Source organism: Myodes glareolus, chromosome 16 (genome assembly GCF_982192425.1).
Source record: "Myodes glareolus chromosome 16, mMyoGla1.1, whole genome shotgun sequence".
Taxonomy (NCBI): Eukaryota; Metazoa; Chordata; class Mammalia; order Rodentia; family Cricetidae; genus Myodes; species Myodes glareolus.
Genome location: NC_142041.1, coordinates 19334940 through 19351304, shown reverse-complemented (window position 1 = coordinate 19351304; position 16365 = coordinate 19334940). Strand labels below are relative to the sequence as shown.

Here is a 16365-nt window from a genome sequence, read left to right as displayed (position 1 = left end):
ACTTCCCTGACTTGTTAATCAAGCATCATAAGCAAGCTTTCTGCATCTCTTGATACTATGGGGAACTTAACTTTGTCTGGTTGAGGACAGTCAACCACTAAGCCTGTTGGTTGTGGAACTGTGTCAGATACCTCAGCTGTGATCCTGACACCAAGTGGGGCGGGGTGTTTTCCCCTCTAGCTAATTTTTAGCAGCAATTAACACTTTCCCTCTTCTACTCTCCATACTCCAGGATTAAAAAAAAATAAAGCTCTGTAGTCCTGGTCTATTTCTAGCAATGATACGATACAAAGTTACTGTTTTTCCAAACTGCAGCTCTCTGCCTAGTTTTTCTATTGTGGAATTTTTTCTTTGTAACTAGTCTGCGCTGACCTCATCGCCCTGTCTAAACTCTAGAAGAGACCCAGGAGTAGCTAAAGGCTGACTCCCGGGGCCGAGCTGCCTGGAATCAGACCCTGGTTTGTCACTTAAGAGTTGAAATCCCTAATAACAGATAAGTTGATCTAACTAACCCTCAATTTCTTCATCTGCCTCACAAGAATATCTCACCTAATGCATGGGCAAGAACTACGCTTAGAACACAGCCTGCATCTAGTATTAAGCAGATGACTAAAGCACTATCAGTTTCAAGTCCATCACTAGCTCTCTCCCCGGTAAAAGCGCTTCGGCCTTTCTCACCACTTATAGATTGTGGTTGTTCTGCTGACAGGGGTGCGGGGGAGTTCTCCAGGGTGGAAGGAGGTGTAGACACTAGAAAAGAACGACAGCACTCTTTCCATCTATCTATCCATACATCCATTACTCAGGAAGAGGGCAAGCAGCAGGGAGTGCCCGGTGTAGTCACCACCCTTAGACTAATGACAGGATGCTGGGCAGGGGGAGGAGATGGGGATATTTACTTAATTCGCATTAGAAGAACCTAGGGAATATATATAACTACAATTTTCAAATATTTTCAGGGCAGGGCTGAAACAGGCAATACTTCAAAAGTCTCTGTACGAACTAGGGACAACCTCCTCTTCACTAAAAGTGCTTATGTAAGGCATTAGTGGCCAGGTGTTAAGGGTGTCGCAAGAAATGATTTTTTAAAATTTAGAGTCAGATAATTTAAGATTCTTTCTACCTCTAAAATCTTGGTAATCCTGGCATGAGTCACCAAGATGTTACAGCTTAGTATGAGTCACACATCGCCAACGCGCCGCCTAAGACAAAATTCTTCACTTGGTGTTTGGCACAGTACCACAGCCGTAGGTGAGGAATTCTAGCCCTCGGGTTATATATACCTCAGCTCAGAAAAGCAAAACTTTTCTAATTAAGCACATCGCTTAGCTGATTCTAGACTTCTTTTATAACCCACAAATACAATAATGCACTAATCCTAACTGAGACCTGGCAAAAAGCTGTGCAGCGGGATTAAGCCTCATGCACTACTTCCCGTCACTCTGCAGAGTACAGGCAGACAGAGGTGGGCAGGCAAGTGACAGGGAAGGACGGGACAGGTGGCCAGGGTGGGTGGGAGTTGGGCGAGGCCACACACGGCCAAAGGAACTGGACAAAGGCCTTGGAGAACACGCCAGAGTGGGAGGCAAACTGGAGAACCCTAGTCTGCTTCCCGCGCCCGGGTCTGGCCTGGGATGCGGACAGCGGCGGTGGCGGACTGCGCAGCTGCAGCCGCCGCGGCTCTGAGAGCCAGGGGACCCCGAAGGGGTCATCCTACCATCCCGCGGCTGCGCCTCACTCGGCAGAAACCGCAGCGCCAGGCGAGTCCGGCCGCCTAGGCCGGACAACACACCTGCTGGGCTCAGACACCTCACCGCGCGCCAGGAGTGGTCGCCCCGCCCCGGGCCCCCACGCGAGTCCGGCCGCCGCCGCCGCGCTCGCGGAATGGGGGACAGCGCCGCCTCCCGCCCCGCCATGCCGGGCCGGGAAAGAGCTGCAGCCGCCATCGCGGGCCGCGCACACGGGGACTAGGGGCCGCAGTACCTGAGAAACCAGGGGCAGCAGCGTCTGCTCCACCGAGCGCGTTCTGATCTCCAGTCCCGAGTCGAAGGCGAAGCCAGACGCGTTGCAGGAGTGGACAGCTCCCGCACCGCCGCCGCCGGCGGGAATCGGAGAAGCGGCCATAGCCCTCCACCGGTCGTAGCGCCCGCTCTCCGCACCAGTGCGGGCCCGCCAACCAGCCCGCCGGTCGCCTGCCGCCTCGCTGCACCGAGGCCCCACCCCTAGCCTTGTGCCACCACCTCGGCCCCGCCTCCACGCGACCCCAGGCCCGATAGCCACGCCCCTAGGCAGCACCACCGCCTCGGCCCCGCCCCCAAGGCCACCCCACCCTTGTTAGCTCCGCCCTCAGCTCTGCCCCTCGGTCACGCCCACCTATCCCCTAGTATGGAGCGCCGCAGTTGGGAGTCATCAGCCCCGCCTCTAGGGCGGCACGCCTCCTCCTAGCTCCACCCCAATCCCTGGGAGCCCCACCCACCCGCTGCTATTGCCCCACCCCTCGGGCTCCGCTCTCTGCAGGCCCGCCCCTTAGGCCGCAGCAGTGCCTCTTTCCTCTGGGGTGTGTGCCAAAATGTATTTTACCCAAAGCAGGAGAAACAAGACACCTGAGAGCCTCCCCACGTTCACAGGGCTTCTTACCAGAAGACAACTGTCCTCAGCAGAGGTGACGCCAAATCCATTTGCCTTAAAAGTCAAAAAATCATACATATTTCTACAAGTTTTGATGGGGTTGAAAATGGTAGGGAATCTCTGCCCTGAGAAGGCAATTATACTTGTAATTATCTTTTCATGGCTTCCCAGGAAGGTCCACCCCATTTCCCGTTCACTCCTATTTTCTGATTATATATCTCTGACACGGAGTTGAAACATTTGATAATACATTCACATAAGTATCCTGCTATTCAGCAAGAAGTTAGTGGGTCTTGCAGGCGGTATCTTTAGAATTCACCTTCAAGAGAATTAAAAAGTTGTATGCACTGATAAATACTGCTTAAAACTACTTTTTACAATTATTTTTAACATTAGCCAAGAACTAGCAGTGTATTAACTGCTCCTTAAAACATTGTGTCTATTTCTGACTGAAGTCACTTAAGGCTAAGAATCCATTCGCTCAGCCCAACCATGAGCTCATACAGAACTCCTGTGAAGAGGGATCGCCAGCACTTTTTCCTCCAGGAGCAAAGCCAAGGAAGGCTTTCAGAAGTCTGCACCTTAGGGAGGATTCTAGACTTAAGCAACTGAGAAGCATAAGAAAGTATTTTTGAAGGACCATAGCTGCTAACGAGCACCTACCGAGGCAAAACGCAATCTGAGACTGGCTTTCTCCATCCATCAAGTTAGACTGATGGGCTCAACTTCCAGTGTTGAAAGCAAAGTTGCAGGGCTCAGCTTTAACTGCCAAAGCTGCGTGAGCATCTGGTAATGGAGATAGCAAAGCTTAAGCTTCTTGGCTCTTAGAAAGAAGAGCTCCTGCGGGGTGGTGGTAGCTGAGGCAGGCCTTTAATCCCAGCACTTGGGAGGTAGAGGCCAGAGGATCTCTGTGAGTTCAAGGCCAGCCTGGTCTACAAAGAGAGGTCCAGGACAGTTACACAGAGAAATTATGGGGGAGGAGGGGGAGTTTAAAAAAGAAGCGCTCCTGAATTCAACTCCTCCAATTGTGCCCAATATGGGTGTTAGGAATCCAACTTGGGTCCTCTGGAAGAGCCAACTCTCTAGGCCCCTTTAACTTCAACCACCACGCTCCCACTTTTTACAAGGCTGCCTCTCTCCAAAGCACTCAGCCTCAGCTGTGGACCCTTCAGCCTCAGCTATGAACCCTTTGGCTTCTTTAAGAAGCAAACACAGGCTCCCCGGACAGTTTCCCTCTATAAGATGACCAAACTGAACAAAAATACTGGCACCAGTATGAATCCTGGTGCCAAAGGTAGGATATGCAGGGCAAGTCTGGATAAAGAACAAATTTCTCAAAATAAATAAATAAAGAAAAAATAAGAGGCTGTTTACCACCTGTTTCATCCAACATTTGTGACTTTATTTCAAAATATAAATATTTTACATTTTACAAAGATGTTACATCAGTAACTTGTGAAAGCAAATTAAAGCTAAGAAACAGTGTTTGTGTAATAAAGGATATTTACTGCTGCATTTGAATGCTATTTTTCCTGTCAAACCATTTCTCTCCTTCACCTGAGAATGCAGAGGCGATACATTTTCAGAGTTAAATAATTACGATATGTTTAATCTTAGTTTCACAATCAAACAGTATTTGAAGTACAATCCAAGTACCTGAACAAGTAACACTGCCAAGGACAAAGAAGGGTTTTCTCTAGGACAGCTACAGCAAGAGTTACTTCTGGGTCACTCCAATAACCAAAGCATTTATATTTCACAATAAACAAAATCACGGTTGGATCTGTTTCCATACCTTTCATTGTATAAAGCTAGAAGGAAAGACCAGAGAAAGAACTTTGGACTTGGAGTCAGAGACTCTATAACCAAATCCTGACTCCATCCTTTTGTGATCTAAACTTAAGGAAGAGGAGGGGAAGAGAAGGGGGAGGAGAAGGGAGAAGAGAAGGAGTCAACAACAAACTTCTCAAGAGTTTCCAGTGCCTCATCTGTACAATGACTGTAATACTGTCTGGCTCACAGGGCTGAACCCAAAGGTGCCGGAAAATTATAAAGTGCCATACAAAAGCATTGCTAAGATGCAGCAACAGCATCACCAGTGTATCTGCACACTGAATGATTCTTGGATACCTTGGATAATGATTTTGTGTGCCTCAGGTGGGAAAGAACATCCTCCCTGCTAGTACAGCTCTGGGCAGCAATGTGCCTTCTCTCTGGTGTCTCACCAGACTGCTAGGACTTGTGGCCTTCCCCTGGCACCACGGTAACACGGGCACTGCCAGTATTCTCACTCGTAGCCGTCTTCTACAAGACCTGCAAACTTGATCAAAGGAACCTTGGTCTTCTGAGATGCTCAGAGGAAGGTGGGGGACAGGAGCACGACAGACAGTGACAGTCTGTCCCTCCTGAGTTCTCAATGTGCCATGGCATACCTAACTCAGACATCCCAGGGAGAGGAAGTAACTTAGCATTGCTGAATTTTAATTGCCTGTGGAATCTCCCCTCTCCCAGCAATTTTTCTCTTACAACTCTAGTCATTCTGTAAATGACTGCTATACAGAACTTCTTTCTTTGACAAAAGTGGTTGAGCTATGAGGAAAAGGGAAGAGAAGCAGAAGGTGAGCTGAGAGCAAGCACATCTGCACTCCACTCTGAATTCCATTGCTACCTGGCTCTGTGCCATAACTCACTTACCCACAAACCTGTTTCCTTCTCTAAAACGACCTCATCATCTCATTACAACAGCCCATTCAAGTACCACACTTCTGCGGCTGCCAAGGATCCTCACCTACAATTCTCTTATGTGGTTTTAAGTTGTCAAGAAAGCTACTCAATGGCTTCAGATAGGTGTTTTCCCAAACCTTAGTGAGTTAATGAAACGAACACATTTGGTGGCAAAATTAGCAGACAAGAAACTGATAAAAATAAATAAATAAATAGAAAATAAATAGTAGTTGTTCTCTGCAGGAACTAGAATTTGGAAGTATGCTGCCATAAACAATTTTCACTGTGAAGAGGGCCCTCAAAGTCACACTGTGATACTCTTGGAAAGGCTGTGGGAGACCCTCAGAACATACTGGAAGGTCAGGACCGAAGTATGGGAAGTCCTGAAGGTATTCCTCACAAACTAGGTTAAGATCTCTAGATAGTCACCTACATGACTGTATTCTAGTCTAAGCCTGATCAGCCTTGCGTTCCCAGCATTTCTAGCCATACTTCTGAAACAGGCATCTAAGCAAAGTGGGAAGTAGAGAAATGCAGAAGTCCTGAAAAAGCATGGTGAGGTTAGCCAGAAGAGCAGCCCTGCAAGTCCTTTTCCGCCTGTACACTGGTCTAAGCAGTTGAGCCAGAGTCTGGACACAGGGTCTCCACACAGCACATCTTGGGCACCTTTCCACAGTCAAGAGCCAACCCAGACTCATCTCAGAGCCCAAAGGACAGCAGCCAGCTCTTGGGGAATATGGGTTAGAGACTCACCGTTTTACTACCTAACACTGGCAGCCAAAGAAGCCCATAGATCACATAAAAATAAGACTGTGGGATTCAGGCAGGAGGTATATCATATGCAATCTATGCTTCCAGCCCTGCACCTGTTCTCTCACAATCAGGAGCAGATGGGTGCACACAGCTTCTCAGCTCCCTTTTGTACCCACTCACTTTAAAACTGTCAGAGAATAGGAACTTGAAACTAGCCCTTACTATATCTGTAGAATCCAGGATGCTATGACGGAGTTCTGTCCTCGGTTTCACTGAAGCTACTTTTGCCTCATGGATGCATTCTATAAGCACACACACATAAATAGACACACTGCATTCTATACACAAACACACACACACACACACAAAATGCCAGGCATAGATACCCTCTCTGTTCCTAGAGGAACATCTTCCCAGAACAAATTCCCATGCAAACTCTTCAGGGCAGGTTAGAGACTTAAGCTAAAAACTCCCACCTTGTCATGCTACCTGCTCTCTATCTATCCTACAAAAATTCTGTAAAACCTCTTCCCTGTGCGTAACACAGGCCAGGGCGCTTTTCTAGTTCCAACCTCCCCAACTGGTGGCCTTCCTGAATTCACTGTAGCAATGGAGAGTTTGAGTGTCCTGATTAGGACGGTGTGCCACTACAGGGACCTCTACCCCTAAAATTCCAGTGCGGGCTTAGGCTACTGCTGCTAATCTAGGAAGCTCAGAATTTCCCTCAAACAACTTCACACAGATTGAGAATTACCCTACCAACAGCTATAAATTAGCTCAAACTTAGGTTTTCGCAATTTTGCTCTTACATGACTTAAAAGCACACTGGAGCAACATAATTTGTATATGCACACAAACCACTGTGTTTATTTGCCTTCTGTGAGTATGTGCTAATTATAGCTATAAACTTATCAAGTTATACTAAACAAACAGAAACTCGGTTTCTCTCTTCAGCCATTTTAATACAAGAATTTCAGATTGAGAATGATGCATGATCTGTCTGGCACTGAAGGTGAGGACAGCTGCTTCAGGATCTATCTCCCAGAACACCCTGCACAGTCCCTGGCAGAGCCTAGACTTTACTAACACTCAAGAAACGTGTTAATGAGCAAATGAGCAACTGATTAAAGAAGAGTAAGTCATTTAGTGGTCAAATCTAACAGGTAATGGAATAACAGGTCATAAATATTAAAGGATTCACGATACAACCAGGAGACCTGCATGTGCTATGCTATTCATGGCCAAGTCAGGACACTGTAGTATGTGGGGTGTATTATTTGTGACATAAATAAAGTTATAAACTTAGATGTTTTAGAAAAAAAAATTTTAGTCTTAAATGCTTTAAAAAAAAAATCTTAAGCACAAATCCCTTTTGCTCCCTATTCTTTCGGGGCATGGGCAGGGCACGGGGCAGGGCTGGTGGCTTAAGAGCTAGGAAGGGCACCGCACTAGGAGCTGGCTCTCCTGGCCATGTCATGAAACAGGACAAGCTTTCTTTCACTTGTAAGGAATGAAGGGCAACACCTGGGTCACAGGACTGGGAAACTGCTAAAGTCCTAAGAAAGCTTTGTGACAGAGTTTGCAGATGTGAAGTCAGAAGACGGGAGACCAAGTCCTATAACACTTGGTGGCTCTATATTGGCCACTGTCCTGAAGCTTAGCACCCCCTCCAGTGTGACACTGCTGAATGCAAAGCTGAGTGAGATGATGGGAAATGCATGTGAAGTTCTATGCACAAGGGCTGCAAAAGGAAAGTACTATGCTGGTTATGTCATATCTGAGATAGGTAGAAAGTTACAGTCCAACTCAGCAAGCATTCATCCAGAGTCACATCTGCAAGGCACTGAGCTAAGTGACCGTAAACATAAAATTCTGCTGCTAAGTAACTTACTGATGGAGTTCCAGGTCAAGAACTGGGGGCACACACAACAAACCAGAGGACCACTCCACCCAAGCATCTCTGCTTGTGAAGCAGTTAGAAGAAAGCTGACAGCAGGGAGTCCACCACATCGTTAGTATTCATTCATGGCAGCTCCAGATCCAATGTGGTCGGGAACGTTGTAGAAATTTGGCAATACTGAAAGGAGGGGCAAAGGGGAAGAGGGGAGGAAGAGCCCCACTCTTACTGCTTCTCTTCTGGTCACAGCACACACACCCCAGCTTTACCCCGAAGACTTCTTTCTTCTCCAAGGAGGGGATGATGTTATTCTAAAAGGGTATCAGACACACTTTCCCTGCTTACTAAGCCATTCAAAAAAGTAAAAGCCTCGTCACTGAAAAGGGGCTAAGCGCTCCTAACACAGGAGGAAAACTATAGTGAATATACTTTTAACAGCAGGTACTTCAGAACCCTTAAGGTGACTTTATAAGTGCGCACTGCAGTAGACAATCGAGAGGGCAGCTTCAAGCCTTGGTACCAGTGCATGAACTGAAACTTTTCAAGCCATCTTAGCATGAGTTGTGAGCAAACAGAGCTTTCAACTCAAGCTGTGTTTAAAATGCAAAGCAGCCTAGAGCAAGTCCACTCTCACTTTGTGTTCTGTGTGTAAGGCTGGGAGGCTTCTGCTTCTTTTCTGGGTGCCCCTGCCTGCCAGACACAGCTGATAGAACAGAGGCCACAAGTGGGAGAATTCACTGTCGAGGCGGACCTCCCCAGAGAAGTCACGCAGCAAAGTCATGTCAATCTACTCAAGATTTCAGATCTTCAGAGATGTCACGGAAAGGCCTAAAAAAGAAGACAGAAGGGTCAGTTTTGCTTTGGAAAGGGGCAGTGATAGTAAAACCACAAAGAGAAAAATTAGAAGTAAGGAGGGAGGGGCAAGCCCAGAACCAGCTACCATACAGCATTACATTATTTTATAACCTTTAAGAGGGTGGAAGAGAGTCCAGTCACTGATTTTAGTATTTTCACAAGATTGTTTCAAAATCTACTAGTGAGCCCGTATTCTTTACAAACAAAAGCCCAGTTTAGGGCTGAGTCCATTATCCTTTATCCAAAAGACTTCCCCAGACTTACTGAACCACATATGGCTATGTGACTAAATTTTGGCTAACAGGATGTTCAGAGAAGTGTTATGCAACTTTAGGCAGTGGTTTGGCTCTTAGAGCTTCTAACTAGCTGGAAAATACACATGATGATATTAGAGAGATTAAGTTGCAGACTGGATTAACTGCTGAGTGACTAGCCTCCTGTTAGGAAGTAGGAGCCCTGGAGCAGCACAGAACCCAAGCCATGCAGGGCAGAGCTCCAGGCAGATGTGGGACAGCATTTTTACCACCTTCTACTATTGCTATCCTACATCGGACAAGCTAAGTGAACACTGCCAAGTGTCAGCTGGTATCTGGACTGGGTAGAAAGGTGTGCTGAACAACGGTTTCTACTTTAGGACAGTGATGGCTAAACAGTCCTTGATATGACTGACTGGCCTGAGTCATAATGTCACCACACAAAGCTGAGGTGCTTACAGACAGTCAGATGGGCAGGGCAGAGCTCATCAATGGACACGAGCTCCAGTATCCACCTCAGAAAGCCACAAATCAAGGCTGGCACAGCTTTCTGATGGAGAGAGGCTGGGCTTGGGCATTTGTTTAACACATTAGACCTGGAAGGACCCTCTGGACTTCTTTTTTTTAAAAAAAAAAATCTTCCATCTTCTTTAAGTTGTTTTGAGATCAGCTGGAGATGGGTAAGAGGGTTTTTATTATTGGCATTGTTCCTGTTGAGGCAAACTTACCTGAAGTGAGATATATATGAACAGTTTATTAGCGACCATCTAGAGAGAAACCATACCACTTCTCCTTAGCAGAATCACCAGGGAGGAAGACAAAAGACATCAGACCCTAAAACACTGGCGATTTTCAACCAGTGTTGAAATTTGAGAGCTTTGAGTGCATGTATGTAGATGCCTCATGTGCATGTCTGGTGTCCAAAAGAGAGCATCCAATTCCCAAGAACTAGGGTTCTAGATGGCTGTGGGTAACCATATGGACCTAAAAAGAAGGTCCTCTACAAGAACAACAAGTATTCTTAACTACTATATCATCTCTCCAGGCCCTCAAGAGCAATTTCCAAGTTACATTTAGCCTCTGACCATATAAACAGAGCATGTTATAGCACTGTTCCTTTTTAGATCACTTTCCTCAAAGTCAAGTAAAGTTAATTTTGTTTTTATAGCAAATCAGCCATCAGTTATCACGAAGCGCTCAGCATTTTCATTAGAAACAGAACTAAAAGACAACACAGGCTTAAGTGTGCTAAGAGCAGGCAACAGTGTGAACAAACCACGCACAGCACAAGGTTTTTTCCTTAACAGCCTAAAAAGCAAATTTAACTTCAAAAGCAGTTCCACAATCCTGCAACCTCCTTCTCGACTCCTTTAGCTTTAAGCATTTTCAGTCAACACAGACACACAGGATTTGGTAGAGTAGGAATAAACTGAAGTCTAACCTGCTAGTACAAAGCACGAAGTCCTTCAAGGTCAAGAGGAACACAAGCAATGTTGCAGAAGATGCTCAGCTGTCTCGAGGCTCTCTCAAAAATGGTGAGTGACCTAAGCCTCCCGCCCTCAGAACATGAGAACTATAGAGCCCAAGGCTTTGAAAGAGTTTTCATGTTGTATGACTAAATCCACCACGAATACAAAGACACAGTGACAGACTGAACACTGCAACAAAAGTCTCCTTAAATACTTCTGTTCACATCTTTTAAAGCGTCAAACAACAAAGATTTACATCCACCTATATATTGATCATTTAGCAACAGTGATACTGCCCATATTTCTGTGTACTGTATTTGGCAGATCCCCAGGCTCTATTCAGTAGAGTCCTAACAATGCATGTGTGCATGGGGTGGGGGATGGACTCCCCTCCACTGCCAGAAGCATTGCTGCAAATAGCAACTTATGTAACTATTTCTCAGAGTGTTGTACAAGTTTGTGTTTTCAAATTTGAAGAAAGATAAAGTCAGCTGAAAGCTTTCTCCAACAAATAGGGAATCGGGTAGTAATTTTGAAAAACCCCAAAAACGTTTTTACAACTAATAATCTATAAGCATTTCTAAAATCCTATAGATTAATTTATCCTTTGACATTTTTAAAAGTTTTAAAGAAATCTGTAGGTTTGAATGAAACATAACTGATCATTTCATTTATGAATTAAAAGTCTGCCTGAAGGACAAAGATGTACAAAATAAAATTAACACTATGGTTGACTGTGGTTAGCCTGGTGATTTGCTATTCAATGATGCCTCCTGGCCAAGAAAAGGAGGAGCTTCGCAATGGTCACTCTGTTCTGGGACACAGAGCATTTAGGGCAAACAAAGACAAAGACATTAGCTGAAACAGGTCAGCTTGCATGCTTGGAACTATGTGACCAAAGGGCAACTTAAACCTCTAAACGTCTTCATCAAAGCACGATGGGAAGCACTAATGGGTTCAGAACAAAACATCTGCAGAGCCAGGCCTTTAATCCCAGAACTCAGGAGGTGGAGACAGGTGGATCTTAGTGAGTTCCAGGCCAACTGGGGCTACATAGAGAGACCTTGCCTCAAAAACAAAAACAAAAACAAAAACAAACAAACAAACAAAAAAAACATACAAAGTTTTTATCATGGGATTCAGCACACAGTAAGTTTCAATAAACGTTACAAGTGTCACGTGTGCTACTACTTAAACAGCCATTTAAAACTGCACACTACAGGAGCAGTGCATCTAACACTGAATGTCAGTACAAGCACCCATTAACAGCCAGGAATTGGTGGGGAAAATCCAACAGGCAACCACTGGGACTTGGCCAGCCCTGAAAAACAGAAATTCCAGGCCAGTAGTAGAAAGAGCCTAAAACAACCTGAATTCACCCAGGAAAATCCCCTATAAGGCTCAGAACACGAGCTAACTATGAGAGGAGGGTGGAGCTAAGCAACGAATCGCTGCCCATCTGCTAAGAAAGTCTAAGACACTACCTTGCCCACCAGCGTCCCCATCAACTTTCACACCAAGCAGCTGTCCCTTCTTCCCTACTCCTTGGCAGGAATTAATTTCTTCTCTCTGGAGACAGGAAAGTTTTTGGATTAGGAACAACAGGGAGAGACGCAAGTGAGCTATGTACTAGCACAGGGTTCCAAGCCTACAGCAGATCTCTGCATCAACAATGCATCGGCCCTTCTCTGCTCCTAGCTGCAGCTGGGCTTGCTACCTCCAACCAGAGCTGAAGATCTGTGAGGAATCAATTACCCCACAAAAGAGACCAAAAATCACAGCCATCGGGGCTGGAGAGATGGCTCAGAGGTTAAGAGCATTGCCTGCTCTTCCAAAGGTCCTGAGTTCAAATCCCAGCAACCACATGGTGGCTCACAACCATCTGTGATGAGGTCAGGTACCCTCTTCTTGCCTCCAGGCATACACACAGACAGAATATTGTATACATAGTAAATAAATAAATATTTTTAAAAAAATCACAGCCATTGAAGGCTGCACAGGCAATGGACTTGTCACGTAGGTCATGCCCTTAATACCGCTGCGACAACTTCATTGTCTCACTTTTAACATGAGCCAAAACCCAAACACCTTCATTACCTGATACCATTTGCACAGGGAAAAGTCAAAGCTCTGTTTTTCACAATAAGCACAGTAAGACCTGTCCACAGCATGAAGAAAACAGCAGTGGCTATCTATGGACCCCTGCATCTTCTTTCCCAGAACTCCCTACTTGATGATACAACATCCGACTTCCAGGAGAAGAAAAACAGCACTCTTGTCTCTACACTGGTTTCTGCTGTTTTATCTTAAAATAACTCTTGCTTTGTATATTAAAACTAATTAGATGATCCGCTCAAAAAATAACAGCAAAACATTAACAAAATCTGAGATTCTCCCTCTGGTGCTCTGAAGAAGCTTCCCCCTTCACTAGGCAGGCATCCACTATAGCACCTGCTATTAAGTGAGAAAGCAAAGTGATGTGGTAGGACACACCACACTCAGGAATCAGTGGGGCTGGGAGCCACAATGTGACTTCCTCTAGAAAAACAAGGAGAGGGAAAAGGAGGGGAGAGGAAGAGAGGAGAGGGGAAGGGAAGGGAGAGGAAGAGAGGAGAGGGGAAGGGAGGGGAAGAGAAGGTCTGGTTCTAGCGTTGGCAGCCCCAGTTGCTGAGTCTTTTGTCAGTCCCCTAGTTCTCTGTGTTCTACTCTTTTTGAGGAAACTGACTTTTCTCAGCCATCATTAAAAGGGTGCATTAAATGAGGGTGTAGTGACGCATGCCTTTAACCCTACCTAGCTAGCATTTGGAGGTAGAGGCAGGTGAATCTCTGAATTCCAGGCCAGCCAGGGCTACACAGTGACATAGAGATCCTGTCTCCAAACAAATAACAATTAAAAAAAAAACCTCAAAACAAAACAAAAGTATTAGTTCCAATAGGCTTCTGAGGAGCCAGTATGTTCAATTCAAGAGATACAAAATTTAACAGGACCACACTTTAAAAGGATTTTACACAGTAATATTAAAGTGTAAGTGGACTGTCGGAACCGACATGTCACTTGGAGGACACTAGAATATACAACAACACAGAAAGCGGTGCTTCCCCACTGAAGACAAGCTGGAAAACATAATGAAATGTCTAGAAGTTTTAAAATTTTTATTCTCAAGCTGTTGCTAGGCTGTACAGGCGCAAACTTTACACAGAAAGTCCATTTGATTCTGGAACAGTGTTACTAGGCTGCCTAAGCCGCTATCAGAGCGCTGGAACTGATAATCTGCCCGCCTCTGCCTCCCAAACGCTGAGGTCACAGGCACGAGCCAACGCACCTGCTTACTTTCCAAGTTTTCAACACTAAACCTGATACACAGTAGACACTCCACTTCTAGGTACACAAGCAAGTGAAATACAATTCACAACCACCAGGATGTCCTTGCCAGATAACTAACAGAATCCTGTCTTTTAACAGCCATAAAATGACAGCTATCTAATGCCTTTCAATACCACACTGAAAAACGAGACTGGTATATTCATACACCAGAATGTCAGACAACAATGAAAAAGAGTGAAAGAAAATACAATGATTGGTGTGTAATACAGGTAGAAACACTGACCAAACAAGGTCCGCCTCAAGAGCAGTACACAGTACACTTTAGACAGACTGTGTTCAAAACCATTCTGAAGTGACTACAGTCAGACTATCAATAAGCCGAATATCTGATATCAAGAATGCATTGGAAAACCTGAGGACTGATGGAACTATGTTGCATGGCTAACGAGTGCTCAGAGACCTTTACCCTGATGAGTCTAGATGCAGGTCATCCACTGAAAACAGAGATAGGGCAGTCTACGTCTACATGTGGTTGCCATCATGCTGCTGAACTCACCTCTGAGTCTGAGCAGGCCAAGGTGTCTGATTTGGTGTGGGCACTGAATTCGTAGGACTCACTAGCATGGCACTGTAGATATTGGAAGCAACCACAAGTATGCAGAGCAGTATGGGTCCAATGATCGCTCCTTCCAGGCCCAGGTAGTATGCTCCGCCAGCCACTGCTAAGCCAGTCAGGTAAGGATGGCCTCCTCTGGAACAAAGAACACACCAGCTGTGGAGTAAATCCCAAGCACTCTCTAATACAATGTCAGTTCTCTGCTACTTCAGGCTTTATTGCACTACTAGCTTTCTTCGGATTACGTCAATGCAGAATCAACAACAGTGTATAATATTGAGAAACAAGGATTTTCTTCGTATGTAGCAATGAGTGACACCTGCCTTTTTTTACAGGCAGGACTCGCTGTCATCAGATAGTCTGTACATTCGACATGGCTTCCTGAAGATTTCTGTTGGCTGAAGACTGGTTACCTAAGATGTCCACTAGGTTACTTCCTTTAAGTACAACAGTGAGCATAATTCAGCATGCATTCAATTAACTATGGCTTCTTTAATAAAACATAATTATAGCTGTAAAAATAGTAACATCAATATGCCTATTCTCAGTTTAGACCTTTAGCAACCTTCTAAAACACGGTTACCACAGGTGTAATAAAGGGCCACATAAGGAAGACATCTGTCAACAAAGCCCAAGACTTTTATTTCCCAGGAGTCATAACTGTCTGAAGCTTATCACGGCATCGCTGGCACGATGGGATGGAGCGAGCCAGATACAGCAGCACAGTACAGATAAGCCCTGACCACTGACGCAAGAGGGATGAAGAACTGGTCACGATCTGTTTGTTTCGAGTTTTTAAATAACACAAATGAGTGGAACATTTTAATGAGGGTAAATAATTAAATACGTAGGAAGGATGTTTGATAATATATTACAGTTTACAAACACATACTGTGGTCAGCCAGCCTTCAGGAAACAAAAGCATGATGTTCATAATTTAGCTCTCTTCCTTCTTTTAAAAAGAGATTCATAGCAGTGGCCCACATAGGTCAAGTAGACTTCCCCTACCAATATGTTTGAAGAAAATTGTTATCGGACATTCTTAAGGCTTAGAGTGGGGGAAGGAGGATTTTTAAATAAAAACTTAATTAAAAATATAATTTAGGGCTGGAGAGATGGCTCAGCAGTTAAGAGCACTGGCTGCTCTTCCAGAGGCCCCAGGTTCAATTCCCAACACCCACATGACAGTTCACAACTGTCTGTAACTCCAAGATCTGACACCCTCACACAGTTATATATTCAGGCAAAACACCAATGCACAAAAATAACAAATAAATTACTAAATACATATGTAATTTATACTTAACTTTTCATTCCCTAATAATACTGATCAAATATTTATGAGAATATCACATACAAATCTTAAATTATAACTATAACCCTTAATATAAACAATTTACAACAAAGTTTAAATACATGGAGCATAGGTATAAATCAAATTGTTAGATCTCATTTTTAAAACCACAGTACTGGCTCTATGGTTGGCTGTTTTGAGGCAGGGTGTCATCCAGTTGCCCTAACTCACCTGCAGCTTGCAATGTAAAACAAATGGCTTTGAACTTTTGATTATTTTCCTGCCTATGCCTCTCAAATGCTGGGATTACAACTGTGCACCACTAAGCCAGGCTTTGTTTCTGTTGGATTTGTTTTTGGTTTTTGTTTCAGTTTTTACATTCATGTGTGTGTGTGCGTGTGTGTGTGTTGTACGACTGCATGCGAGAAGAGGAACTTGGATGCCCTAGAACTGCAGATACAGTTGTGAGCTGCCCAATGTAGGTGCTGGGAAACAAACTCCAGTTCCTTGGAAGAAGAATACACAGTCTTATCCATGGAGCCAATTCTAC

At 44.9% G+C, this 16365-nt stretch overlaps 2 protein-coding genes across 4 annotated transcripts in view; both read right to left on the bottom strand.

Annotated features, from left to right (window-relative positions):
* Window positions 1–2201, bottom strand: part of Ctnnal1 (catenin alpha like 1) — a 53793-nt gene extending 51592 nt beyond the window's left edge. The window contains exon 1 of the mRNA XM_048420235.3: window positions 1984–2201. Coding sequence (XP_048276192.3) covers window positions 1984–2124 — 141 coding nt within the window. The 5' untranslated portion in view covers window positions 2125–2201. The remainder of the gene's footprint in view (window positions 1–1983) is intronic.
* Window positions 2202–4008: 1807 nt separating this feature from the next.
* Tmem245 (transmembrane protein 245) overlaps window positions 4009–16365 on the bottom strand; it is a 76018-nt gene continuing 63661 nt past the window's right edge. For all 3 annotated transcript variants that reach the window (XM_048420744.3, XM_085677129.2, XM_085677130.2), the window contains 2 exons: window positions 14462–14656; window positions 4009–8830 (listed from right to left, as the gene is read on the bottom strand). In XM_048420744.3, the coding sequence (XP_048276701.2) occupies window positions 8794–8830; window positions 14462–14656 (232 nt within the window). In that variant the 3' untranslated portion in view covers window positions 4009–8793. The remainder of the gene's footprint in view (window positions 8831–14461; window positions 14657–16365) is intronic.